The sequence below is a fragment of the Streptopelia decaocto genome, assembly GCF_964273445.1.
Source record: "Streptopelia decaocto genome assembly, chromosome: 20".
NCBI classification, from domain to species: Eukaryota; Metazoa; Chordata; class Aves; order Columbiformes; family Columbidae; genus Streptopelia; species Streptopelia decaocto.
This window is the reverse complement of record NC_138675.1, coordinates 7542736-7568653: the sequence shown is the minus strand read 5'-3', so window position 1 is coordinate 7568653 and position 25918 is coordinate 7542736. Positions and strand designations below refer to the sequence as shown.

General features: G+C 56.2%; 1 protein-coding gene across 6 annotated transcripts in view; it reads right to left on the bottom strand.

The window, feature by feature from the left end:
• Window positions 1-25918, bottom strand: part of CAMTA1 (calmodulin binding transcription activator 1) — a 152722-nt gene that overhangs the window by 21360 nt on the left and 105444 nt on the right. For all 6 annotated transcript variants that reach the window (XM_082070022.1, XM_082070017.1, XM_082070020.1 and 3 more), the window contains 8 exons: window positions 24284-24437; window positions 19487-19627; window positions 15560-17415; window positions 13560-13686; window positions 12672-12806; window positions 1307-1446; window positions 874-1070; window positions 455-533 (listed from right to left, as the gene is read on the bottom strand). In XM_082070022.1, the coding sequence (XP_081926148.1) occupies window positions 455-533; window positions 874-1070; window positions 1307-1446; window positions 12672-12806; window positions 13560-13686; window positions 15560-17415; window positions 19487-19627; window positions 24284-24437 (2829 nt within the window). The remainder of the gene's footprint in view (window positions 1-454; window positions 534-873; window positions 1071-1306; window positions 1447-12671; window positions 12807-13559; window positions 13687-15559; window positions 17416-19486; window positions 19628-24283; window positions 24438-25918) is intronic.

The following is a 25918-nucleotide window of genomic DNA, read 5'->3' as shown; positions in this document are numbered from 1 at the left end:
CAGGACCAAAGGTTGGGAACAATACAACCAACACACTGCTGTTGAAAACTGGCACTTCTGGTTCCACCTGCTTTGGCTTTTTGCTTAAGTTCTCAGTCATGATTTCACAATTCCAATGACCAGGATGTCGTAACGACTTTAAAACCTCTACAGTCAATCAAAGAGAACAACCTGAAGGGAGGCGTGTAAAGTCCTTTCTCCTTCTGGGTAAAAGACAAACCAGAAGCACCCGTCTGTCCCCTTTCCTTGTGTTACTCAATGACAAGGTTTTTTCTGTGTGGTCTCTCCTCAACAAAATGCTGGGAAGCTCATAGTCATGTCTCACCATTTACATGGCAACGGCACACAAGAAAAGTCTACTCTTCAGAGTGTGTGAAACACGTTAGGAAAATAACAGGAGGAAGAACTCCAGCGGGTGCTCAGATGCTCTCGCAAGTTCAGTCTCCGCTCTTACCAGAGGAGTGCAGGAAAAATGATCCACATTCAAAGGGTCAACTTCCAGCTCCAGGTCGATGCTGTCTGCATGTTTGGTGCTGCAGAGGAAACAACAGAAGGAGTGATGCTCTGTAGTCGTGTTAGGATCATTGCCTAAATGCACAGCTTTGCCCAGTGTGTCATACCAGGGAGATGTGGCCACGCATATGCCCATCACATGCATATTTACTACAGTTGGTGCCCCGACCAGAGACTTTAAGAGCATGATGCACCCAGTGCCTGGACCCACTCTCACAAGAGACAGGTCCCACGAGGCCAGGGGACAGGAACGAGTTCAGGGACTTGGTCCTTTGTAAGGGACAACCAGAAATCTGTACCAAGCAGAGCTTACACATGCTTCTGCCACAACAGCCACGAGTCCCGTGGGCTGGGTCTTACCGCCATTTGATGAGGGTCTGGATCAGTGTCGCGTAGCCCTGCGCAGCAGCGAGGTGGAGCAGCGTCATCCCTCGGAAGGTTTTTGAATGGATCAAGTGTTTGGACTTGGCCCAGCAAGCACGACTCATCATCTTCTCGCACACCACCACCACGCGGCTCTCAAAGCAGCTGCCCAGCGTCCCGGTCCCAGAAACGCACTGCAACACCACACACCTCAGTTTAACGGCTGAGGGAGCTGCAACTGCCTGAGCAGGCAGCCTTCCCTTCCAGAAGCACCCAGACAGTGGAAAAGACCAGTGAAAGCCAACTGCTGTTAAAGACACCTACAAACCAGACTTGCTTAGGAAAAACTGTAACCTTTTCCAGCCCCCCAAAACCAAACTCTGGTAAGAAAGTGTAAAGCGGCCGTGCCCGGACGCAGCGGGGTTCATACCTGCGCCTGCGTTCCTCCGTTTCCGCTGCCATTGCTCCCGCCTCCTCCTCCCTGTTTGTGCTGCTGGGAGCCTGTCATTTCAGCCATTCTCCTCTCCATCTGCTCCAGTCGCTCCAATATGGACATCCTGAACTGGTTGTCTAGGTGGGAGAAGGCCAGAATAGGGCTATTTCCATAGAAAGCAAGCTCAGTTTTGGCAGCCCGCTGCGGGACACCAAACCCAGCGACCCTGGAGCGCACACGGGAGCCCTGCGCGGCAGCGCCCAGGGCCGGGCCGGGGCCGTGCCGGAGCCAGCTCCCCGAGGTGTGCAGCAGGCCCTCGACCGCCATGCCGGAGAACTTCTTGAAGAAAGGGGACAGAAACATGGAAATGCAGGCAGAAGACACATCCCTTCCCTTGTGATTTTATCTGTACCACACGATAGAGGACTGGGGTAATGCAATGGCTTTGAAAACACAAGGAAACCCTAAGCAAATATAACCATTCAGACAGCACTTGCAGTAGGATCTTATCTGTCAAAATACGTTCCATTTTTGAGTCAATCCCTGTATTTCACAGAGTCCTGAATTCAACCTGGCTTGTCTGCTGAAACCACGCAACAATGGAACCTGGAGGAACAAGACTCCTCTTGCTTCCTTCCGTGCCCAGAGAGAGCAGCCTTTAAAAAGGCACCTGCTGCTTCCTTGACAGGCTCCTCTTCTTGGAAAACAGCTTGAAACAGAACTACCAGAAATCACAGTATGGGCCCTGATAATCCACTAACATCATGCTGAAGAGCAGCACAACTCTGGCGCCCTCTGGTCTCTGCAGAAGTCTAAAGGCTACATCAGTTATTATCTCCTCCTTGCACAGTTACTGATGGTGGAGCAGGGAGATCTGGACATTGTTAAACCTGCTGCTGCAGGGATCAGCCTAAGCAACCCCTCTGTGTTCAGGGCCAGGCAGTGTAGCTGGCGTGGCTGCAAGCACAGAGGGCTCCTCTGTCTTTTGACCCACAAGGGAGAAGCTTCATGCAGCTCACGTGGGGCTGGGCAGGGTAACCGCGTGGCTAGGGAACATTTAATCCTGCTAACATGCTAACAGTGTATGCAATGAGCTGTGGGAAAAGACAAGCCTTATCCTGTTTGGCTTCATGCACGCATGGAGATACGTGGCAGCGCAGAGCAGCGAAAGCACAGACACGGAGCAGACACAGGACTCCTGCCGCGGGGCAGCGAGGCCCTGGCACAGCTGCCCCAGCAGCGGGGACGCCCCGGCACAGCTGCCCCAGCAGCGGGGGACACCCCGGCCCGGCACAGCTGCCCCAGCAGCGGGGACGCCCCGGCCCGGCACAGCTGCCCCAGCAGCGGGGACGCCCCGGCCTGGCTGCCCCAGCAGCGGGGGACGCCCCGGCCCGGCACAGCTGCCCCAGCAGCGGGGACGCCCCGGCCTGGCTGCCCCAGCAGCGGGGGACGCCCCGGCCCGGCACAGCTGCCCCAGCAGCGGGGACGCCCCGGCACAGCTGCCCCAGCAGCGGGGGACACCCCGGCCCGGCACAGCTGCCCCAGCAGCGGGGACACCCCGGCCTGGCTGCCCCAGCAGCGGGAACGCCCCGGCCCGGCACAGCTGCCCCAGCAGCGGGGACACCCCGGCCCGGCACAGCTGCCCCAGCAGCGGGGACACCCCGGCACAGCTGCCCCAGCAGCGGGGACGCCCCGGCCTGGCTGCCCCAGCAGCGGGGACACCCCGGCCTGGCTGCCCCAGCAGCGGGGACACCCCGGCCCGGCACAGCTGCCCCAGCAGCGGGGACACCCCGGCCTGGCACAGCTGCCCCAGCAGCGGGGACGCCCCGGCCCGGCACAGCTGCCCCAGCAGCGGGGGACGCCCCGGCCCGGCACAGCTGCCCCAGCAGCGGGGACGCCCCGGCCCGGCACAGCTGCCCCAGCAGCGGGGACGCCCCGTTCCTCGAGCGCCCGGGGCCGGGCTGGGCGGGGCTCTGGGCAACTGGTCGGGAACGGGTGAACTACATGATCTTTAAGGTCCCTTCCAACCCCAACCATCCTATGATTCTACGATAATCCCAGGACAAAGCCCACTGACAGTAATAGGAATATGTGCATCAAATGAAGAAGCTCTGATCAAGTTTAAAGAGATGAAGTCTTCTGTGAGTGACTTCATTACATGCAGAGTCCTCTCTGGAAGGCTGCAGAAGTACATGTATACTACACGCTGCAAGGCACAACTCTCACTAGAGGATATGCAATACTTATTATTAGTGCCTTATTACTAATTCAGTTGTCCTGTTAATTGTGAAGCCCTGGGAAAGTGACTGACGAAGTATTCCCAGCAGAGACAGGTCCCGGGGCCCCGTCCCTGGGCCGCCCGCAGCGCGCAGCAGCAGCACAAACGTGTTTTCCCGGTCGGTCTTTGTTCCCGAGTGCTGCAGTGTGCTGCACTGCAGTCCGCGCCGCTGCCTCCCCCTTCCTTCCAACAGCATCACGTTGGGAAGGGAAGTACAGTACATGCCACAGAAACTGGCATGAAAACATCTCCTTTCCTTTATACACCCTGGGCTCAAGGAGACCAAAAACAAAATCAACTTTATATACCATAGGAGTCGTATGGAATACACCCTGTTTATCTTTAAAGCTGACGTATCTGTACCCATTTAGCAGCCTGTCTAGAAAGATGTTGGCTACAGCTGTGCTGGACTTTGAGGAACTGGACAGAAGAAAATCTCTCATATTAGGGAAGCAAGGGGTTGGTTTTTCGCGTGTGTGTGTTACATACCAAACATAACTGAGGTCAGAAAAAAGATCCTCCAGCTCAGCAGTAAAGGTATTCGATGATGCCACAACACGTTCTTTAAACAAAGTGCTGTGCTCCATCGCAAGAGAAAACCATGTTTTTTCTGGTAAAGAAAACATGACAAAACCTGACCCAGTCCTGCTGACTCTCAAACACATTCTCCCGCAAAATCCCTAATTGCCAAGACAGCACTGCCAGCAAAGCCCAAACACCACGAGGTTGCTACCAGAAAGGCGTGCGGTGACACACGAGCGGGACAGAGCTCCAGAACCACAACAGCCTGGACCTGCCGGCAGGAGACACTCGGACTCGGTGGAGTCCGCACCCTAAACGGCGCAGAAACCCAGGGCCCAGTGCGGGGGCAGCGCCTGCGCTGCGGAGCACAGGGACCAGCGCAACACTTCACCTGCCCCGACAGCCCCCCTCTCCCGCACAGCCCCCTCCCGCGCGCAGTCCTCCACCCCGCGCAGCCCCCTCCCCCGCGCAGCCCCCTCCCCCGCACAGCCCCCCCCCCCCGCACAGCCCCCCCCCGCGCAGCCCTCCCCCGCAGCCGCCCCCTCCCCCAGACGCCGCGCGATCGCGCCGTCGCGAGGCGCGCCCGCAGCGCTCCGCAGGGCGGTCCCGGCGCAGGGCGGTCCCGGCGCAGCGCGCGGCGCTGCCGGCCCCGCCGAGCCGAGCGTGAGGAAGGCGCGGAGCGCCGCCCCCCGCAGCCCCGCACGCCGCTTCGCCGGACAAGTCCAGAGCCAAAAGGGTCTCCTCTTCCGTCCTTTGGCCAAGAAACTCTGTGCCACGCGTGACCTGGCAGTGCAGCCAGAACTGTTACAGAGGAAATGCCGCTTTGCGCTGATGCAAGATGAAGCAGCTCTCAGCAGCGAGCAGGTCTGCACCCTTTGCTCTTTTCTGCTCCCTCACCTGGAGGTCTGTTTTGCCGCGTGCACAACCTGAAGAGCAGGCAGCATTCGACTGGAAGGGCTGCAGGACCAGGGTGCATGGTCTGCAGGTCCCAGCGGGGCAGCAGCTGCCCAGGAGACACTTATTTCCCCACAGACTTCTAAGCAAGGAATCCTGGTGCTGTGTGAGACGGGCGCGGGCACTGAGCTTCAGCCGCGGGGGAAGGAGCTGCTGCGAGGGCACATCCGCTTAACGGCAGTTTCTGAGTTGAACGGTCAGGGCATGAACACGTGCAGACTGAATTTAACAAGTGCGACAGCTGAGCACTACAAAAGCCCCATGCAGCACAAAGACATTCTTCTATTTTGCCGAGCAAGAGAGACACCATATTGTGTCATCCGCCGCAAGCCGTGGGTGGGGATGGAAGCAATCTGAGGACACGTCACTCCTCTGAGGGCCACTGTGCTGCTCCTCTTTTACAAATCATCTGTCATTTGCCTGTAACATCTTGTTTAATTCTTCCATACTGCAAAAATCCTGAACACCTTCCACATTGCAGCATCAATTTGATCTGGTTTAGTTCTTATTTCTGAGGTGTCATAACTGCAGGAACACATATTTCTGAAATGAAACTGCAGTAGCATCCTCAATGCATCTTACAAAAAGCCCTGTTTAGCAGTAGGCTATTGCAGGCCATGGTCTCTACCAAAAAATGAAAGCACTTACACTTTTACTTAACATTCAAAGATAAATTCACATCTACACTTGTGAGGCCGGTCACTTCCAGGCCTTTCGGTTAGTGAGAAATACTACAACTACTGAGGCACAAGATGAGAACAACACTGTATTTCCACCTCGAGCCCAAGCGACAGCTCAAGAATGTCTGTGGTTTCACAGGAGAAATAAACAGTACTGGGCATGGGCAGGAATAATGAGGTAATCCAGCCCTGCACACACAGGCGCTGTCATTGATTTTAAGACATTAATCTGTCTACCAGGGCAAAACTCCTTACGGCAACACTTCCCCACAGCTCTCCCAGTGCTGCGGGACCTCCAGCTGTAACTCGCAGGCCACTTGGGCTCCTCCGCTCCTCTGGGCCGTGCCCGGCAGCCAGAGCTCTCAGAGACGGTACCTGCCCCTGCTGTTCGTTACCGTGCCGCTACGGGGGGAGAAGGGGGTGGCTCAGGCTGGCTCTTCCCAAGATGGCAGCGTCTACACCAACAGCAATGAAGCACTTGCTGCCTTTTTTTTCAGGCGTCTCTTCCCCAGAGCTTAGGGAGGACGAGATTTTCGTGCAGTCCAGGAATAGCTACTTCAGCAACCCAGGAAAGGTTTTAGACAAGCCATGTGGACTTGATACGTTTTAGAGGTAGGTCAGACTGCTAAAGATGCCACTTCTTGCACTATTTAGTAATTTGTACAAAAACCGCTGGCTGCCTAAGGTCAGTCTCTGCACACCAAGCCAGAAACGGGCTGTGCTTTGCAAGGGCGTCAACACGATTGAAGATGTTGTGCTTTTGGATGTGCGCAAAGAGCAACAGCCGGGGAGGACACGTCTGCCCCAATGCTCACCCGCACAGTGCAACCCACGGAGACCCCACGGGTCACACACCAAAGGGGCTCCGAAAAGGAAAAAAAGCACCTCACAGGGCACTATGCAGCATCTGTGCTATGGTGCCCTAAGTACGGTAAAAATTCTGACCCAAGTTGCCTCTCATAGAAATAGCAAACTCAAGAACAAAATACTCACTCAGAAGTCACTGGACTGATGAGCAGAATAATATAAAATGGCCTCTGTTTGCTCCAAAATTAGATAAATAGAAACTGCTGCGAGCTACTTGTGAAGAGACTAGAATACCCTGTGAAATGATAGAATAGGTCAGCAAAAGAGACCCAGATCTCCTTCACTGGAAGCTTTTCAAAAAGTCAGACATCACTCACAGTCAACCCATCTCTGAAGTGGGAGTGGCCCACATGGTCTCCTTAAGCCCCTTCCTAGTCCTACTCTTTCTGATGAAACACCCTGCAAAACAAGTTTTGCAGTGACCCGGCATGGAGCAGCTGTGTGCTTCGAGCACTCTTAAGCTCCCCAGCTCAGAAAATGGACTGCGAGCCGGAGGCGTTCGGATGCGACCTGTCCTGCTCGCGTGAGGCCACAGCAACAGAGCTGCCACAGCTCTGCGCCTGCCCTGGAACATCGCCCGGGAACAGGGGGCGAGCAGATGGAAACGCGACTGCGTCCCACAGCTGGGGGCACAGAGAGAAGGGGGAGGAACAGTCTGCCTAAAAAGGCGCACGTTTACACTGCGAGTACAGCAGCGACAGTCAACACAGAAGCATGCAGATTTAAACCCAAACAATACTGCATGACCCATCATCCTGTAACACTTAATGGGAGCAGTACTTTGTCACATCTGCACAGCCACCGGCAAAGGATGGGGTCCGGGACCCCCCGTAGCACCTCCACCTGCTTTCGGATAAATAACCGACGCCATCTGGCCGCAGGACTGACCTGGGAGGCTACCAAGGCGTCGGCGGCGGCTCCAGCCAGCGTCTGGTGCGGACCCTGCAGCAGGGGCGGACGGAGCAGGCTCCCGCAGACCGGGCTGTCGCCTTTCGCATCCTCGCAGCGGCCGGGGCTCGTCCGTCTCACCGCAGCGCTGGCGGGAGCCTCGGCTCTGCCCCCTCCGCACCCCCGCGGCGCGGGCGAGCGCGTCCCGGGAGCGGGCGAGTCCCGCCGTCCGCAGCGGGAGCCGACGCCGAGCGCGGTTGGGCGGGCAGGGGCATGGCGGGGCGCAGGCCGCCCGGCGCCGGGGCAGCGGCGGGCCCCGCTCAGCGGCGGGCTCCGGGGCCGCGGGGCGGCACGGCCCACACCCGCGGAACTGCGGGGCTGTGCGCGGATGGGCCGCTCCTCCCGCGCCCGGCCCACAGCGCCGAGCGCCGCCTCCGAGCGCCGCGGGCTCACCCACCGGCGGGGCCGCGCCGGCCGCCCTGCCCCGGAGCCCAGCCCGCCGCAAGAGCCGCGCCCGGCCAGCAAAAGCACCGGCGGGGCGGGTCAGGCGAGGCACCGGGAGCCGGCGGGGCGGCGGCCCCGCTCACGCCGAGCGCGCCCCTGGGCCCATCGCCGCGCACCCGCGGGCACCGGGGGCACCCGAGGCGCCGGCAGCCGCCCGGGCAGCGGCGCCTCGCCGGACTCGGGGCAGCCGGAGCGGGGAGCAGCCCCGAGACCCGCCGGGCGCTGGTCCCGCCGCCCTCAGCCCACGCCGGGGCCTCCCGCCGCCACCATCGCGGCCACCAGCCCCGTCCGCGGGTCCCCGCTCGGCGGTGGCGGCGCCCCCCATTGTCTGTGCCGGCGAGCCCGCGGCCCCGCCCCGCGCCCTGACGTCGAGTCACAGAACCACACAATCATTCCGGTTGGAAGAGAACCTCAAGCCCATCGAGTCCACCCATAACCCACCCCGGCACTGCCCCGTGCCCTGAGAACCTCATGTCCGTCTGTCCAGCCCTCCAGGGATGGTGACTCCAGCACTGCCCTGGGCAGCCTGTTCCAATGCCCCACAGCCCTTTGGGGAAGAAATTGTTCCTAAATCCAACCTCAACCTCCCCTGGCGCAACTTGAAGCACTTTCCTCTCATCCTGGTGCTTGTTACTTGGGAGAAGAGCCCAACGCTCTCCATGCTACAACCTCCTTTCAGGCAGCTGTAGATGCCGCAGTGTTTACCGTGTGTGCCGTGGCGGCATCTCCCGGGCACTGGCCCCAGAACCAGCCCTGGGCACGGGGAGTGGGCAAGTGTGTGCTTGCCCAGCGTCCCACTGGCTTCCTGGCCTCCTCCCGCTCCGCTCGCCGCCGGGAGCGCGGCTACGAGCACCTCCCGCAAACGTGTGTCCACACGGCGTGCTCCGGTAAGCGACAGGGATTCAGGGCCGGGATGTGAAATACCTGCATCACCTTAAAGCAACTGCGCTCTTATGTGGAGTTCTTCTCATCTCACTACACACAAAGTACTGATACTTCTACTAATTGCTCTAATAAGGTAAACTTGCAGAGCATTAAAACCTGACGTAAAATTCCAGATGGCGTCTGTGCAGGCTCCAGTACAGGCTCATCTGAGCAGTGGAGCATGATCAGCCACCGGCCTGAGAACAAACACGGGCTTCCCAGAGGAATCGGATGTGTGACCATGAAGCCTGGGACTGGCTCAAAAGACAACATTCAGAACAGAAAATGAAATACTCCTCACCTCAATTCTATCACATTTTAGCCAAGACAGAACTGGATACTCTGAGGAACACAGCCAAAGCACCAGAGGACAGGCTTCCCAAAACAAGCATAGCCGAGCAGCCCGGCCTTAAGGATGATGAAAGGGAAAAAACCCAATCAAATCTCAGCAGGATACAATGAAACCAGCACAGAGCAAGAGTCGGTGAAGAGCAGAGGATGAACACAAACACCGCGGGTTCACAGGGCTGTTCCCAGCAAGGACCCAGACCTGCGCTTTCTGCTCGTGTCCCATGCCGAGCAAACGTCATCTCTGCATTTCTGAAAGAAGCCAAGGCTTTGGCAGAGGGCAAACGTACATGCTTTCCACAGGAAATCCGTACTAGAAGTCCTTTCTAATTCGTTACACGTTGTCACTAGAAGATTTCTGTCCTTCGGTTCAGAAGGGGGTGTCTCTCCCGTTTGGTTTTTGTTTTTCTGAAGAGAACGTCTCTGCAGACAGCGAATGGAAGGTGAGGTCAAACGGTGACAGAAGCACATGATGGCTCCTGAAAACTGCCCGTTTTATAGAGAAAAAAGAAGAGGCTGCCAAGTTTATCAGAGAAGATCAGGATCACGTGGGAGCACATAAATGAGAAGAAGAAAGGCTTTCTTTGAAAAAAGAGAACACTGCTATTCTAATTAACTAGAAAAAAAAGCAAGAACATCAGCAGCTGCTGTCTACTGCCCATTTGTAAGAGACTGAACTCCTCTGTGGAGTTAAAAACCAAGACAAAAAACAAAACCACAAAAGACCCAGAATGAAACAAGCATGGCTGTGTACCGCTTGGAAAAGTGTGCACCGTCCTTCGCAGCCCAGCGCAGGCTCCGAAAAAGCGAGAAGACCTTCAGAGGGAGGTCCCCCCAACACGCTGCCCCTTCAGCTCCTCGGCACGTTCCTTCCCTCGCTCGGGCGCCCCAGAGCAGCAGGAGGGACACGGTCTCACAACATTCCCAGATCGTTGCACTTCTAACACCTGCTCTGCGCTCAGAAAGGTGGGATTTTGCCCTTGCCCTGAGCTCACTACTTCCAAGAGTAGCAATTACTATAAACCAGCAAATTATTTAATTGAAGGTCTTTTCCAATCAAAACAATTCTATGAAATGCTTTCCTCTGGGAACCACAATTCCCTGTTTCACTCAAAATCGCCTCCTGTCCACTCTGCCTCTCCCAGACCCTGAGCCCCGCGGGCACTGGTTAAACGTTCCCTGACGCTCATAGCAATTTCCAGCCTTAAAACCACCTGGAAGCAGACGCCGCGGGAGGAGCTTCCCGCAGGAAGGCGGCAGGCGCGGCAGAGCCGCTCTCGCAACGGCGCACGACGGCCCCGGCCCGGCAGTAAACCTGCAGAGGAGCTTGCAGAGACCCGAAGAGCCGGCAAGGCCAGCGCTGCCCGCTTCCGCCAGGAACAGACGCTCTTCAGTCGTCTGCAGAACTGAACAAAGAGGGCAGGCTATTTTTTGTCTTAGTGTAACTGAAAACAGACAGTTCACATACAGGATGTCTGTCTTTATTTTAAAGAGATCTGTGGGAGACAGATGTCTACCTAAACTTATGTAAGATGTAAATTGCCAGTCCCGTTTCCACGCCGTTCCTGGGGTACGGTTCCTGGGGTACCCTGCCTCTCTCGCAGCGGTCGCACCACCTGGGGCCATGAGCTGTAACAGCGTAGCGCAAAGATCTCAAAGTGTTCCACTGAGTTAATTAAAAGGAATTTTAAAATTCTAGTCAATATTTTGGGACTCTAAATACTCCTTGGAAACCTTGCCTCCAGACTACATAACAGGCAGTAGGGCAAGGAATTGAAGCAAGGCAATTAAAGTAAACAGAGAAGACAGGGATTTGTGTATTTATTCTATTGATAGAATCAACTCACATTAACTTATACCTTAGCTAGCTAAGCTAACATTTGCTCTCTACGGATAAACGGGAAGAAGCTGCTGGTCCTTTAAATAAGAGGGTAATTTACTCCCTTTGGAGCACTGTGCATCAAGGCAGAGGCTTCTGATAAGTCACGGTTAGGATAATTATTCAGCCTGTTTCCCTGAAGGGCCCCTGCAATGCAGCGGTCCTTTGGCTTTTTTCTCTCCTCCCTGCTAGCAATGCCCTAGTTTGGCCGCTGCTGCAGCCTCCCTGCCTTCCACCATCGCATCTAACAACCTCTCACCGAGGGCTTGCCCGCTGACCGGGAGCTCCGGACGAGCTGCGGGAACGCTGGAGACGGCGCCGCCACCCTGCGCGGCCTTCGAATCGCCAGCGCCGCGGGATCCGCTAAACAAGGGCTTTACAGCCTGCCCCGCGCGTGCCGCTCGGAGACGGCTGGCAGCTGTGCCGGCCTGCGCCGCTCCCCGTCGCTGCTCCTCACCTGCAGCCGCGCCAGCAGATGAAAAGCGCCCGCAGAGTCTTCCGATGCTCAGAAGTCAAGCAAACTCAGCACTGATGCTAAACGTGAGATGATGTGCTCTTCCTTTTTAAGAGATGTTTCTGTTTGCAAGCTATGCCTCTGCAGACAAGCTGCAAACCCCTTTACTCCTGCAATAACCACAGTGACCTGTCTCTGTTCTGCTCATGTCCACGAACGTCACAAGCAGTGCCACCCTGACCTCCGTCAAATGTCCCTCTTGTGTGTGGCCTGAAAGCACAGCAGCTACCGGCCAGAAAGCAGAGACAAATTGAACATTTGTGTTCTGTGACGTTACAGGCAGGGGGAGAACCAGGGAAGGACGTGTCTGTCTGCTGCTGCTGTTCATGGATAACCCTGAACAGCTAAAGATACGGGTGCTGTGCCACTGAAATCATGACTGATGCTACTTGGAAGGAAATTCTACTTTCTTGTTATTTCCCTGCCAACTGTCTCCAAACCCACCAGGTCCAACTCTGCAGGTGTACACGTGCTGCTGTGCCAGAACCCGGCTAGACACGGCGCCTCCCCGCCCGCGCCGCGTTCGCCATGAGCCGCGGGCGCTCCCACGGCCGCGCCGCGGCGCTCAGCCGTGACTCCCGCCGGCGCCCGGCGCCCGGCCCGCGGCAGGGGGAAAGCTCCCACCTGCCTGAATGGCTGCTCTGCCACCACAGGAGCCCCCGCGGCAGGGGAAAAGCTCCCACCTGCCTGAATGGCTGCTCTGCCACCACAGGAGCCCCCGCGGCAGGGGGAAAGCTCCCACCGCTGCCTGAATGGCTGCTCTGCCACCACAGGAGCCCGAGAGCCTGCAGAACAGCCCCTGCCTGCGCTGACAGGTGGCAGGCCTGAATCCAGCTTGAAACTGTCCAGTATTTCCCCAGTTAAACGGTTCTAAGCATCTGCCATGTCCATCAAAGACATAAAATAATAATAACTACATCCCTCCCCCATGCCAGGAGCCGCTTCGTTCATTCACAGTCCTACCGTGCAGTGAGCTTTGTTGAAGAATATTGCACGCTTCTTACCATCCAAGGATAGCCAGTCATGCTGGGAGGAAGGCAGGGTCGGCAGAGCTCTGGCTTTATACTCAAACACCACGGAATTGGAGATGATCTGATTGTTGAAGGCAACTTGCAAAGTCACGAGCCCAGTGTCATGAGCTAGAAGGAAAGTGCACGTGGTGAGACAAACCTCCCTGCAGAAATGCACGGCCAGGTATTACCCGCGGATCTCCCCATGGGCTGGATGGCAGCTGGGAGCAGATACAGTGAAAGGAGAGGGGGCGTTTGACAATGTTTTTGTGACTAGATAACTGAAGAGTCCAAAATGCCAGTCTGTGTTTTCAAACATTAAGGTTCGAAGCTTCAGAGTCATCTAATGGGTTGTTTTAGCAGAAGGTGGAACCAGCCTCACCGCATTTCCAGCGGGAAGCTGGGCCCTAACAATGCCGCCAAGTTATTCTGCGTACCCTTAAAGTCATATTCTGAGGAGCAGCTCTCCTGAAAATCTCTGCAGGGAGGCTGGAGGTGTTCTCATCCTGTGCGGACCAGGAACAAAGTGCACAACAGGCAAATTAAGAGTCAGAAGAGCAGTGAGTGCACCCTGAATAACAGTTGCTCTTTAGTCTGCTTTTTCAAAACTAAGGAAATGCTCAGAATTATTTTGTTTCAAGTAATTATTTTAAAGTTAATTCAGAGCTCCTAAGTAATATTTGTTGTGATCTGTTGTGACGTATCAAGATCCTTAGCTGCTGTTCTCACACTAAATATGTCAAATAAAAAGTAAAAGCTTCTTGGTGTTTATGCGCTACCGTTCACAAGGGGTCTGTGAGTCTAGTCAAGACAAATACGTGAGACTGTCAGGCTAAGAACTTGCTCTGAAAGCCCCAGCGTTAGGGGAGGGCTGTTCCTTACCTGGGCAGTAGCAGCGCAGTACCCCGGGCTGAATTAAAGATGCAGGCACTGAGATCTGATCAAACAGACAGCTGTAATTATTGCTGGCTTCCTGCCATGGACCGGTAATTAGGACTTTTACTCCTCCCTGTGAGGAAAACAGTGAACAAAAAGAGTAGGTTACAGAAAAAGCCACCTCCAGAGAGGGCCGTGCACTGGAGGGGCTGAAGGGCAAACAGCATCCCGAGGGCGAACGAGTGCCAAGCGAACGCGGGTCCCTGGCACCTTCGACACCGGTGGCCCAGCCTCCAGCACCGCGGGAGACACGCAAATGCATCCTGCAGCAGAGGACTTTGCTCTCGCCACGCGCGCTGTTCCCCGCCCCTGCCCACGGGCCCGTCCTGCGCCAGCTCCGAGAGCGCCCACGGCAAATCTTGATGCTGCGAGCCAGACGTCCCTCCAGCCGGCAGCTCTGGGACTCGGGGCGCTCCGTCCTGCCCACCATCGCCTCCCCGCTGCTGCCTGCCCAAGCTCAGCCCTTCCTCCGTGCCGCAGAGAAGTGCCGCGGGTCCACCACAGCAAGCGTGCTGCACAGTTGCCATCACTGCCTTGACCCTGCTGACATGGATGCACGACCATGTAGAGGACACAAAAAGCGACATGTCATCTTCAAAGGGACTGTTGCAAGCACGAGAGGAGTTGGACCATGAATCTGACAGACAGCGATGTATGAAATCTCAGCTAAAACCAGCAGTCATACGACTTGCGTTGTTCGGCTACTGGGAATGTGGCTAAATAAGGACACAAGACGACAGTGGGTGACCCGAACAGGACTGTGTTTGCAGAGAAGCCATTTGAGCACAGCCTGTCCCAACCCTTCCCCGGGCAGGGCTCTGGCGGACGAGCACGATGCTGGGACAGCTGCGCTCCGGCTCCGTCCCTGCGCCTGCTCGGGAGCACAGAGGCCCGGCGGGACCGGGACACCCGGGGCCACCCCAGCGCCTCCCGCCGGGCACTGCGGCCTCTGGACCCGCAGCCAGCAGCGAGGGGCACCCGTTCCCGTCCCCGGTCCCCATTCTGTCCCCGCGGCCCTGCTGCCCTCGGGCGGCCGCCGGCGGGAGCCCCGAGCTCCGGGGGACGTGCTCTGGGGGACGCGCTCCGGGCTCCGGGGGACGCGCCCCGGGGGACGCGCCCCGGGGGACGCGCACCAGGCTCCGGGGGGACAGCGGCAGCGCCCCGGGAGCCCCGAGCCTCTGTGGCAGGGCCGGGCGGAGCGGAGCCGGTCGCTCCCGCCGGGGCTGCCCGCGGCCTCTGGGCGCTCCGCAGCAGCACACACAGAAAACAAATGGCTGGGGCATCGCTCTGAGCCGTTGCACATCAAACCCTGACCCGCCAGGATGAATCCACGCAACCAGAAAGCAATCCTGGACTCGTGCTGGTTTTGAAAAATGTTCTGGTGAGTTTATGCAGATGCATTAGGCCTTGTGGTCTGTACAAAACCCAAATACAACAAGCACTGCCAGCGGGAGTCGAACAATTCATTAGTGTAGCAACAGATAACAAAGGTTCCCATGATAGCAGCAAAAAAAAGATGTGCACCAGAAAGGCTGCAGGTTCAGTTAGGGGTGTTCTGCTGATTTTTGGGACCTTCCACACAAGCGCTAAAGGGTCGGCCCGGCCGTGCGGACACCAGGAGCGCCAGCAGCAGCGCCGGCGGAGCCGGGCGCCCCGACGCACGTGGCCCGGCCCGGCTGCACGGGCCGCGCGGCACCCCGCTGGCGTCACGCAGCCAGGTGACAGCGGCCGCCACCGTGCTGGCGCTTCAGCTGTGTCACCCTCCACGGAAGTGTAATTAACTGAAGTACAGGCAGACATGCAAACGGCCTTGGGCCTCTGACTTCCAAGAGAAATACTTTGAAAGCCTCATCAAAACTTCAAGGAAACAGTTCTTGGGAGCCCTGATTAATAAAGCAATGACAAATAAAGCAGTAAACATTAATGAGTAAAAGTCCTGGACTTACCTCAGGGTAAGACCATTCTGGTGAGTAATCTGTCACCATGAACAAGCGCCCGCTCTGCTGCAGCAACCCCAAAGTGCCTTGTGCTGCAGCTGCAGACACCACCTCAGCCACGTGCATGTACGCCATGGTGCTGGCGCCGCTCTCCGTGCTGCTGAGCTGCATGTTGGCTTGCTGAGGGCTGCAGCAAGGAATGCACATTTCAGCCTGGCTGTAGGTTGCTCTGTTACTGTCTTCAGGCTGAGACAGTCCGGCACTGTCACCCGACACCAGCTGGTGTCCATAGAGAGCATTGCTCCCACCTTCTACCGATATGAAATCATTAATTAGATCGGAAAACTGGTTGCTGAAGGAGATGTCAAAGTGGTCCAAGTTAAGCTCCATGTTGGAGGAGTTATTTAAGCTGGCATGGGCCACAGGATAGAGTCCTTGTACCATGTTTCCTTGGAGAATAGGGAGGTTGTTCCCGTTCCTGATACCCCCGTTGGCCTCGGGCTGCAAGTAGTGTTCTGTGCCGCAGGCTTGAAGATCCCCTGATTTAAGTAGATTTTCATTCCCTTCTGCCTGCTGGGAAGTCTCCATGGGAACTTCAGCTTCTGCAGTCATAGCCTGGAAGTTTGTTTGGAACTGCATGAGCTGGAGAGAAGAGCTGGACTCTATTCTGGTTTCCACTGTGCCGTTACAGTTGGAAGTGGTTTGGGATGGGGACTCTGTTTTCACACTGGGGATTCCTAACGTGTTCACAAATGAGCCACTTGTGTCATTCAAGTTGCTGTGAGTGTTCTGCTCAAGGGGAAGAGGTTTGCTGGCATCCTGCAGAAAGAAGCTGGGGGAAGGGGTCTGATGAACATGAGGGCTCTGGACAGTCTGACTGAAGCTGGAAGAATAGTCCTTGTTGGAGTCAATGGCACTGAAGTCCATCTGCTCCAGGGTGGTACTTGGGCTCAGACCTCCTCCGGACGGAAGCAAACCTGAGCCAGTGGTGAGGGTGAGTGTGTTTGATGCAGAAGTGGAGGAAAATGCTTCTTTGGACATCTGTTGTTCAAAAGATGTGTCCTCAGTTTTAATTTCTTTTGTGAGGGTCGTATTGAAGTTGAAGCTGCGTTCTGTTGTGGGCGACTGCCTCATGTTGGTACTGATGCTGTCACTTTTCATACCTCCTCCACCGTAAGTCTGCCCTTGCTTGGGATTGTTAAGAAAACAGTCTGGGTCAAAATTCATGGTGGTTTCTGGAATTTTTCTATTTCCATCTAAAGTTGTAGAGAGCACGAGTTCCTCAGAGACAGTGCTGGGCAGCATCGACAAGCTCTCCGAGCTGCCAGTTGTTGGAAAAGCAAACTTGTGTCCATCTGAACTCACAGCAAGTACCAGTCCTTGTGCAGCTGCATCTGAGGACAGAAGGTGCTGGTTTGGGCCAGAGGTGGGTGACATGGTGTACACAGCTTCACTGGTGACTTCTGACATAAACACGGTGGCACTTTGTGACAAGCTTCCCATAACGGACGCTACAGCCATACTGGAGACGCCGGTGACGGCCGGGCTGTCCGCCATGTCCGGGTCGCTGTTCAATCCGCTGCTGATGGACACCGGAGAATTCTGGGTTGTGTCGGGGACCTCCACCTGGTTGGTGGAGGAAACCTCGGTGCTGTTTTGGTGGAGCAACACTGGTTTCGCCACTTTGCCGTTCCTCTTCTCTCGGCTGGAGGCCTTGCCATGGCTGTGCTCGTTCTTGCCTTCAGAGACATCGTTATTTTGTACCTCTGAGTGAGCGCTGTACCCACCTGTCCTTGGTTCGACCTTTGGTGATATGATGCGGTGTTTGGCACTGTTACACTTGTGATGCACACTGCTTCCTGCCCCTGTGCCAGAAAACAACATTTGCCATTCAGTACATACAAAATTAAGACAACGCTAGTTGTGTATCTTAGGGCTGCAGCAAAGGAGAGCCGTGCTCACGCTGTGTGTGTGAGGGAGCGCTGGCACACACGAGACCTTGGAAGTAACATTAATGTCTTCCTAGTGCCAGGTTTATGGCTCCCTTTCCACCTAACACATAGATCCTTTGTGTGCAATGACAGCAACCTCTGAACAGGTGCGTTTGTTCCCCTCCCCTCACCCCACGTAGCACCCGTCCCCCTCAGCCCTGCTGGATCGGACGCCACGGGAGAGGAATCAGCACCTGCGACCGGTTTTGGAGCTACCGAAATGCGCCCGATCACCGCACAGAGCCCACAAGGCCGTGGCAGCGGGTTTCTGACGCACAGGCCCGTCCGTCCGCAGCGCGACGCGCCCTCGGCCCCGCTCGGCCCTGACACGGCCGCTCGGCCCCCGCACGGCCGCTCGGCCCCCGCATGGCTGCTCGGCCCCCGCACGGCTGCTCGGCCCCCGCATGGCTGCTCCCGCTTGGCCCCGCACGGCCGCTCGGCCCCCGCATGGCTGCTCCCGCTTGGCCCCGCACGGCCGCTCGGCCCCCGCACGGCTGCTTGGCCCCCGCATGGCCCCGCACGGCCGCTCGGCCCCCGCATGGCCCCGCACGGCCGCTCGGCCCCCACATGGCTGCTCGGCCCCCGCATGGCCCCGCACAGCTGCTCGGCCCCCGCTCTGCCCCCGCTCTGCCGCTCGGCCCGTCACGCCGCGATGCCGGGTGGTTTGACAACCGCTCTCCTGGGCTGGATGCTGACGGGTAACACGGAGGTGACAGATGCCACATCACAGTCCTGTACTGAGCGTCATCCTGCCGCCTTGACTGCAACCTTATCTCCTTGTTATTATCGTGTCTATTACAGCTGCCAATCACATTATTTAAAAGCAGCACACCAGCCAGCACAACGAAAGCCCGTAAGGAGGGCGATGCGTTCCCCCGGTCCCGAGCCGTTCCTCTGCTGACAAACGAACACTTTGCACACCGAGAGGTCGCAGGCACCGTGTGCAATTAGCGCCGGAGCGGCTGCAGGACGCGCCAGCCCAGGCCGGCAGGAGAACGTCCCCGCGCCCGGGAGGACGAAGGACACAACGCTGTCTGCACACGCGTCTCGGCCGCCAACTCCAGTGCCAGGACTGCTTGTGGTGTTTAAGAAAGAACAGCCCACGAATTTTTGATGTTTCCTTCCTCAATTGATTCATTTTCCCCAGAATAAGGTAAGAACATTAATTATGATACTGCATAACGACTACGGGGGGAAAGAGACCTCCTCCTTAGAGCTAATGGCTATGATTATCAATGCCGTCCTCTGAGTAACATAAAGCATCCGTGTAGCCGCTGCAGTTTGCTAAATCTTTTGTTCCTTGTCCTTCAAAGGGAACTTCTTTATTATGTGCTCAAGACTTGAATCAGGTCACTTAAAGTAGTTCAGGACAGCGCTTTTGAGACTAAATGCAATATAAACCTCTCTGTTCTCCTGGGCACAGGGACGAGCGGGAGCAGGGGAGCGGCCCTCACGCTGCGGGCGGCAGGCGGAGCCGCCCGCGCGTCGGCGCGCGAGCCGTCACGGAGCGGGCGATGCTGCTGCGGCACGAGGCGCACGGCCACTGGCGCCAGGCAACATCACAGGGAAGAATAGAAGGGTTCGTGTTCAGATCTGCAAGCCTGGATCAAATGCTGAGCCGTAAGGTTGAATTTTAACCCAAACTCAGGTATTTCAGAGGTCATCATTCTTACTCAAGTCTCAATTGTATAATGCAACTGCCCCCATAAAAGAAGAAAAAATAAACCCTTTGAAGCACTGACAGTTTTCCTTTAGAAATTCTGCTAAAGACTAACGAATGTGTCATATTTTACTGGACCAAAGCACTAGGAAGGGGTGGCTATAAAGCGGATGAGTTGGAAAAGAGAATCACTGAGCTTCTTGCTCTGTGTACAAAATGCTAAACGAAGGATGCTGTTTCTTGCTGTTGTAGCCTCACTCAAAACCATCCCCTCGAGGTGCTCACCCAAGGTACCAGTGCAGAGACAGTTGTGTGTCCGAGGCTGCGGTTTGGTCTGGTGGCTGTCGAGGATCTGCTGCACCAGCTGCTCCACCGAGAACCCCGAGCTGCTGTTGCCGTTGCTGCACGTCCACTTGATGCCATGAACTGCCAAGAGAACAGCAAAACTTCCCATCAGAGACATCCCAGGAATCACCAAAAGAAAGGCAGAAACCCAATCCTGCTGCTTTTTGTCAGGAAAACACCCCAGCAGAACATCTTTGTTCCGTTTGCTGCTAGCGGCGGCTCTCGCTAAGGTGAACCATGGTAAGGACTATCTGAGCAGTGCATGTGACCTTCGATAAACCCCGAAAGCAACCAAATACTTGTGTTTCATTGAAGTAAACCAGTACAATTCCAAGAAACACTTTGCAATCTTTTTCTCTCTAATGTGAAACCAGAATTAGCTTGTTTTATAACAAAATCAGCAGCTGCAGATCTGCCGGTGTACCGCGAAGGCAAAGCCCTGCAGCCCTCGCTGCCGGCGCTGGTGGCGCCGTCTCCGGGAGCCGCTGCCAGACACCGCGCCAGCTCCTCCTCAGACAGCCTCCTGGTCACTTGGGAAAGGATGGGGTGATGCTGCAGGACACGCTGCAAACTGAAGGTCTCTCTTCTTGGGGCCTGTTAGCCATTTACAATGCCAAACTGCAGGCACACGAATTATTGGAATAAAGGCTCCCTCTCAGAATTTTTAGATGCAGAACTGCACATAACAGTGGTATTTTCAACCCAAATTACAATCGAAAGAGCATTTATAAAATATTTTCTCCATAATAACTGACTGAAAGCATCTTCTGTCTCCTTAAATGTCTCTTTAAGTGATTTACACGTGCCTATCATCTATCTGTCCTCCGCGTGCACTGGAGCCCGCGCGGGCTGGGGAGCGTGGGTGCGGCCCGGCTCCCAGCAGCGCCTTTGTCCAGCTGAGCGCCCGCTCGCTGCAGGGACGGAGGGGACGCCCGCACCCCCGCTCCCCTGGGCGCTGCTCGCTCAGCGCCCGCTCGCTGCAGGGACAGAGGGGACGCCCGCACCCCCGCTCCCCTGGGCGCTGCTCGCTCAGCGCCCGCTCGCTGCAGGGACGGAGGGGACGCCCGCACCCCCGCTCCCCTGGGCGCTGCTCGCTCAGCGTGCCGCGGGCAGCACGCCGAACAGAGCCCGGCCCTGCCCTGTGCAGCACGTTTACTGCTTTTTATCACCTGTTGCTGTGCTCCCTCATCACCCGCTGATGTTACCGTGCCTAACAGCATCTCATCTTGGTTAAGTTTTATATTACAGAATTCACACGTTTATTGGCTGGGCTGCATAACTTGCAGAAATACTGTAAATAAGGTTTACAAGTTTTCTTCCTCATATCAGTATTTAAAGTAGTGCAGTTACTTTAGTAATGAGTCCCTCTATCCTTGCTTGACAACCACATTTATTGTTATCGTACCCAACAGATTTTGCTTTCTAGTAAATTCACAATTTTGAATTTCCTCTTAACACTCAGTATCTGTTATTATGTCTAAGCTAAAGTTTATATACGCTTACCGCTTCAGTACCTCCACGCACATTCGTTTTATTATTCTAGGTATGTTATTCTGTTACGTGTGATGTTATACCTAATAAGTGATGTTCAAATAGCAGTTTTGCAAAAAATATGTTGACAGCAAGATTAAAATGCAGTGACGTATTGGGCACATTTTCAGCTATACTATATAAAGGTACTGAGCTGTACTCATTAAGTCCTCTGCGGTCACCTCGGAAGCGCTTTGCTGAACCGGGGGGGTCAGGTACAGCGGGGTCAGAGTCAGTTTTGCAGCAGAGCCTGGTCCCTGCTGCCAAACCCCCGGAGCAGCGTCACGACCGGGCAAGTCTGGTCACGAACTGCGTCTCGCGGTTTGTGTGTTCGTGAACCTGAACCGAGCCGCGGGCTGGAAGCTCAGAAGTACGGCAGCTTTGCAGCTGGACACCTACAGCACCAGGCTGGCGATCCTCAGGTCCTGCAGCCCCCGGGTCAGCTGCTGCCGCGGGTCCTGCTGTGCCCCCATTCCCCGGTCCGAACGGGGTGCAACGGATTTCAGTGCTTACGTTCCCCATACATCAGGAAGGTTATAAAACAGAAAGCCAGTAAAAGGTGACAGATGGCAAAAAAAAAAAAAAGTATAGATGCTTAATGCAAATTATCTACTACCTTAACACATCCAATATGCACGTTTTCTCCTTCCCCCTTGTAAAGAAGAACTCCTGTGAGCTGGTAAGATTTTAGTACTGAATACCAAATGCTATTGAGATGGCTTGTAACATGTCATGCTTGGCTTCCTGACACATAATGAATCAGCAGGAAAGGAGATTTCCATACAGAAGAAAACGCATTATGAAAGGAAGGTTAAGAAACAAGCATATACACACACGCTCTTCCTGTTTCCTAGTGGTTGGAAAAGTGAAATCACTGTAGAACCACATTTGATTAAATACAGTCCGAATGCAGGAACGCAAAGAAAAATAAAAAGAGGAAAAAATATTGAAGCTCAGCAGCAGTTCTGGGAGGTATTTTAATCCGATTTCTGGTCAGACGCCCCCGGTGTTTCCTGATCAGTTACAATTCAAACGCCAGGGGGCGCCCGCGGACCAGGAACGGGCGCTGGGGGCGGGGCCCGGGGGCGGGCCCGGGGCGGGGCCCCGCCCACAGAATCCCCGGACCGCAGAACGTGGGGTCGGAGGCACCTCAGAGACCCCCAGAGCGACCCCGCGGGCCTCCCGCCGCCCTCCACGGGGAGCTTCTTTTCCGTGTTTTTAAGCACAAATCTCGCTGGGCGGTTTTGTGAGAAGCCCCCGCGGCGCCGCCCTGGCACTGACGCCAGCGCAAACGGAGCTCAGGAGACCCGACAGCTCAGCGCTTCAGACCGGATCAGTGCCAATCGCTGTGCCTAAACGTCGTTCGAGGCTGAAGCGCCCAGTGCCTGCTGCAGTGTGACAACGTGGGGACGCAGGTCCAGGTCACCTCCCCGAGCCCTGGATGGTCCCTTCCCATGGGCAGCACAGAGAACTCGAGCTGCCTGCGCCCAAAGGGGTTCGGTGACCCCCACAGCTTCCCGGCTGCAAGCCGCGGCACGAGCCATCAGTTTATGAACAGCAGAGCAATGAAAAAAGCTTTTTTCCCCAAGAAAGACAGGTCTTAGTTATAGCAGACCTGAAACGAGGACTGCAACGCAGCACCAACTGTGAGCGTGTAACTCGCGCTCTGCCGGCCGAGGGACGAGAGTGCCAAATGGGGACGATTTGGAGGAACCCTCAACAGGAGCTGGCCCACAATTTGCTGATCATATGGAGCTTATTCACAGAATTCTGCTGTGCTGGATTCTGCCACTGCATTTTGCTTTTACCACCAGATGCCTCAGAGGACACCTGCTAATCTGTTCACAGAAATCTCCAAGCAAGCCCCTAACAGGGCACGAGAGGCGGAGAAAACTGAGAGCGACGCCGAACCGAGGCCCATTCTTCACACCAGGCAGCCCAAAATGACTTACAGGTGTCTCAGACAGCGCTCCCACAGAATCTCCATCTACTATTGCTACTCATTTTGCACAACTGTCCCGAAAGGCTGCAGGCGTACAGAAGCAACACACGCGATGACCCTTTCATTCAACCAGTTAGGATGCTGCCGACAGTCAGATTGTCACCGGTCTGCAGAGGTTTCGGTGGAGGCTCCCTGACCACAGCTCTGAGACATCTCCTGGTCTGGAAGGAGAGAGGAATCGTCTGCTGGAGCCGTGAACAGCGCCCGTCTCAGCCGGGCTGCGCTCTGTGACCGGTGACACCGCTGGGCGCCGGAGCCTCGCTGCAGCCGGGCTGGCTCCGGGACGACGCACTGGGCTGCGAGGAGGCAACCAAGTGAATTACAAATGCAAGAATGCGAGCAAACCCCCCGCTTTTCAGGAAAACCAGCCTGGGGTATTTGTCGGCACGCTGCCTCCGTCCCTGCCGCGCCGCGCGGCCGAGGGAACCCGCTGCCGCGCGCCCCGGACGCCGACACGGGCCAAAAGCTCTAACACCAGGGCCGAGCAAACAGCCCTTGTGCTCAGCGGGTCACTGAGCCCTGCGCAGGACGAGGCGTTGTCCCCAGAGGCAGAACTGGTGCCAGCTGATCCTCCACACTCCGAACGACACACAGTCGGGAGCGGGATGAAAAGCCTCCCTGCAGGGCAGCACCTGTCCCGGGACCTCCACGCACCCCCTGGCTGCGCCACCGCGCACCGTCCAAAACGCGACGTGCTTGCGAAAAACGGCAACCAAGGAAACCAAAGAATCGACAAAAGCCTCATGCAGCTTCCAGCTCCAGAGGAACAACACTAGAGGAACCACAACACGAACAGGGACAGGGTGAGACTGTCACCTGACCAGCACCACGCACGACACTTTGAGTAAGTCATTGACAAACCTGCTTTATGGCAGAGAAATTTGGAAACATCAGACGATCAAACTGTAAAGGCTGTGAAAGAATGTGATTAATGCAAAAATGTGATGAAACTAATGTGCTTGGCTCCAGAACCTCATGGCACACCCAATACTGGAACCAAATCTGATGGCTTCTTGGCAAGCAGTGCCCCTCTGTGCTCCCTGAGCACCGTTATCCACGTCCTCGTTGTTTTCTAGGTCTGACCAGAATCTAAAGCTTTTATTTTAGCTACATGTCTAAGGATACCTTTCCCAGGACATGTACCCATAAACAGAGATTTTAACCCTCTGTAAAGCCAAAGAGCAAAGAAGCCTCCAGATACTCACACATGGGTTTGAGCTGTCCGATGAGCTCCTCTTTTGTCCACTTCGCCCATTCCTTCTTGTCTGTGTTTATTGAGCATAAGATGGGGCCGCAGGGCTTCCCGCAGTCCTCGATGGCAGGGACGTTCAGGTAGTGCACCAGCACGATGTCGGGGTTCTGCGGGGAGAGCACAGACAGCGTCACGGCCTCGGGCCCCTCTCTGCGGGCTCCGCCGCCGCCTGCCCGGCCAACACCCGGCAGGAAGCACCACAGTTACACCCCAGCGTGTGCCAGAGGCTCTTCAGAAGAGGTGGCAGAAGATGACGCACGACAGTTTGCAGGCGCCTCCCCTCGCCCCTCGAGCGCTTTTCCAACCCGTACGACACCGAATACTCGTGAGCGTCCTACAAACAGTCGCAGCAAACACCAGCTGATTTGCTTTGGGACATGTGGGACATGTGGTCTGTTTGGTCCAACGCTTTCATCGGTCCCAGTCCACACTGGGCTATTTCAAATGCACAGAAATCCACCCGAGAACACCTGCAACAGCCACGCTTTCCGTGAGGCAGCAGAGAGCGGGAGGGAAGAGCCAAGAGGCTCTCGAACAGCACCACAGTGCCCCAAGGACAGGCCCTTCCAGACAAGCCCGACACTTCTTCTCTTGTGAAGATCTTGCAGCTTTGCAAGGAAGGCTGCGGAAGGTCGGGACCGAGCCCACGTCCTGCGCAGAGCGCGCGGCGCTCGCTGCCGCGGGCTGTTCCCTGCGCTCGGGGGCCGAGGGGCCGCGGGGCCGCCCGCTCCACGCAGGGCGCTCGGCAGCGCGTTACCGCCTGTGAGTAAATGAATCATCCTAACAGCAGCAACGCCGCCAGTTCCCACCAGCGTCCCAGGGAGACGGTACAATAGATAATAACGAGATTGAGAAGCTGATTTCTTTCCCTTAAGTCGTTTACTCCTAAGTTCACAAACTTTAATGACTGCTTTGGAATTATTTATAAAAATAAATACGATAATGGTGTAATTAAAACCCTAATGTTTCATTAATGCTGTTAGAGCCCTGTTCCAAGGGGGAGGGGGAGCACAAGCCATCATTCCTTTGCAAAGGTTGTGCTAATGGCAGCACTTGCTTATGAAACCGCCGAGGGTTGGAGCAGCGGGCGGACAGCGGCGCGGGGACGGGCGGTGCGGGGACGGGCGGCGCGGGGACGGGCGGCGCGGGGACGGGCGGCGCGGGGACGGGCGGCGCGGCCGAGCGTGCCCGAGCCCCGCGGAGCCGCCCGCTGCACCGGGGCAGCCAGAGCTGCCGCCACCGGCCCGGCCGGGCCCCGCGCGCCGCGGCATCGCGTCCCGCCGGTGGCCGCAGGAGCTCATCCCGGTGCTGCCGGGTGAGCAGGAGATGACACGAGAAGTGGTTAAAAAACCAAAATAAGCTGTTAGTTTTGATAAAGAAAAATGCAGCTGCAACATCTGTCTGATTCTTGTTTGCAGCTTCATCAGCACTAAGTGGTCAATAAATCAGACTGGCACGGTGTTACGTTTCTTCCATGGCTCGAACATTAATCTAGTGCCAGTTCTCATGAAAAATGAAGGAGGAAAACTCTGTGATAGTGGAAGCGTACACATTATCCAGAAGCAGTAACGGCGCGGCGGTGCCGCGG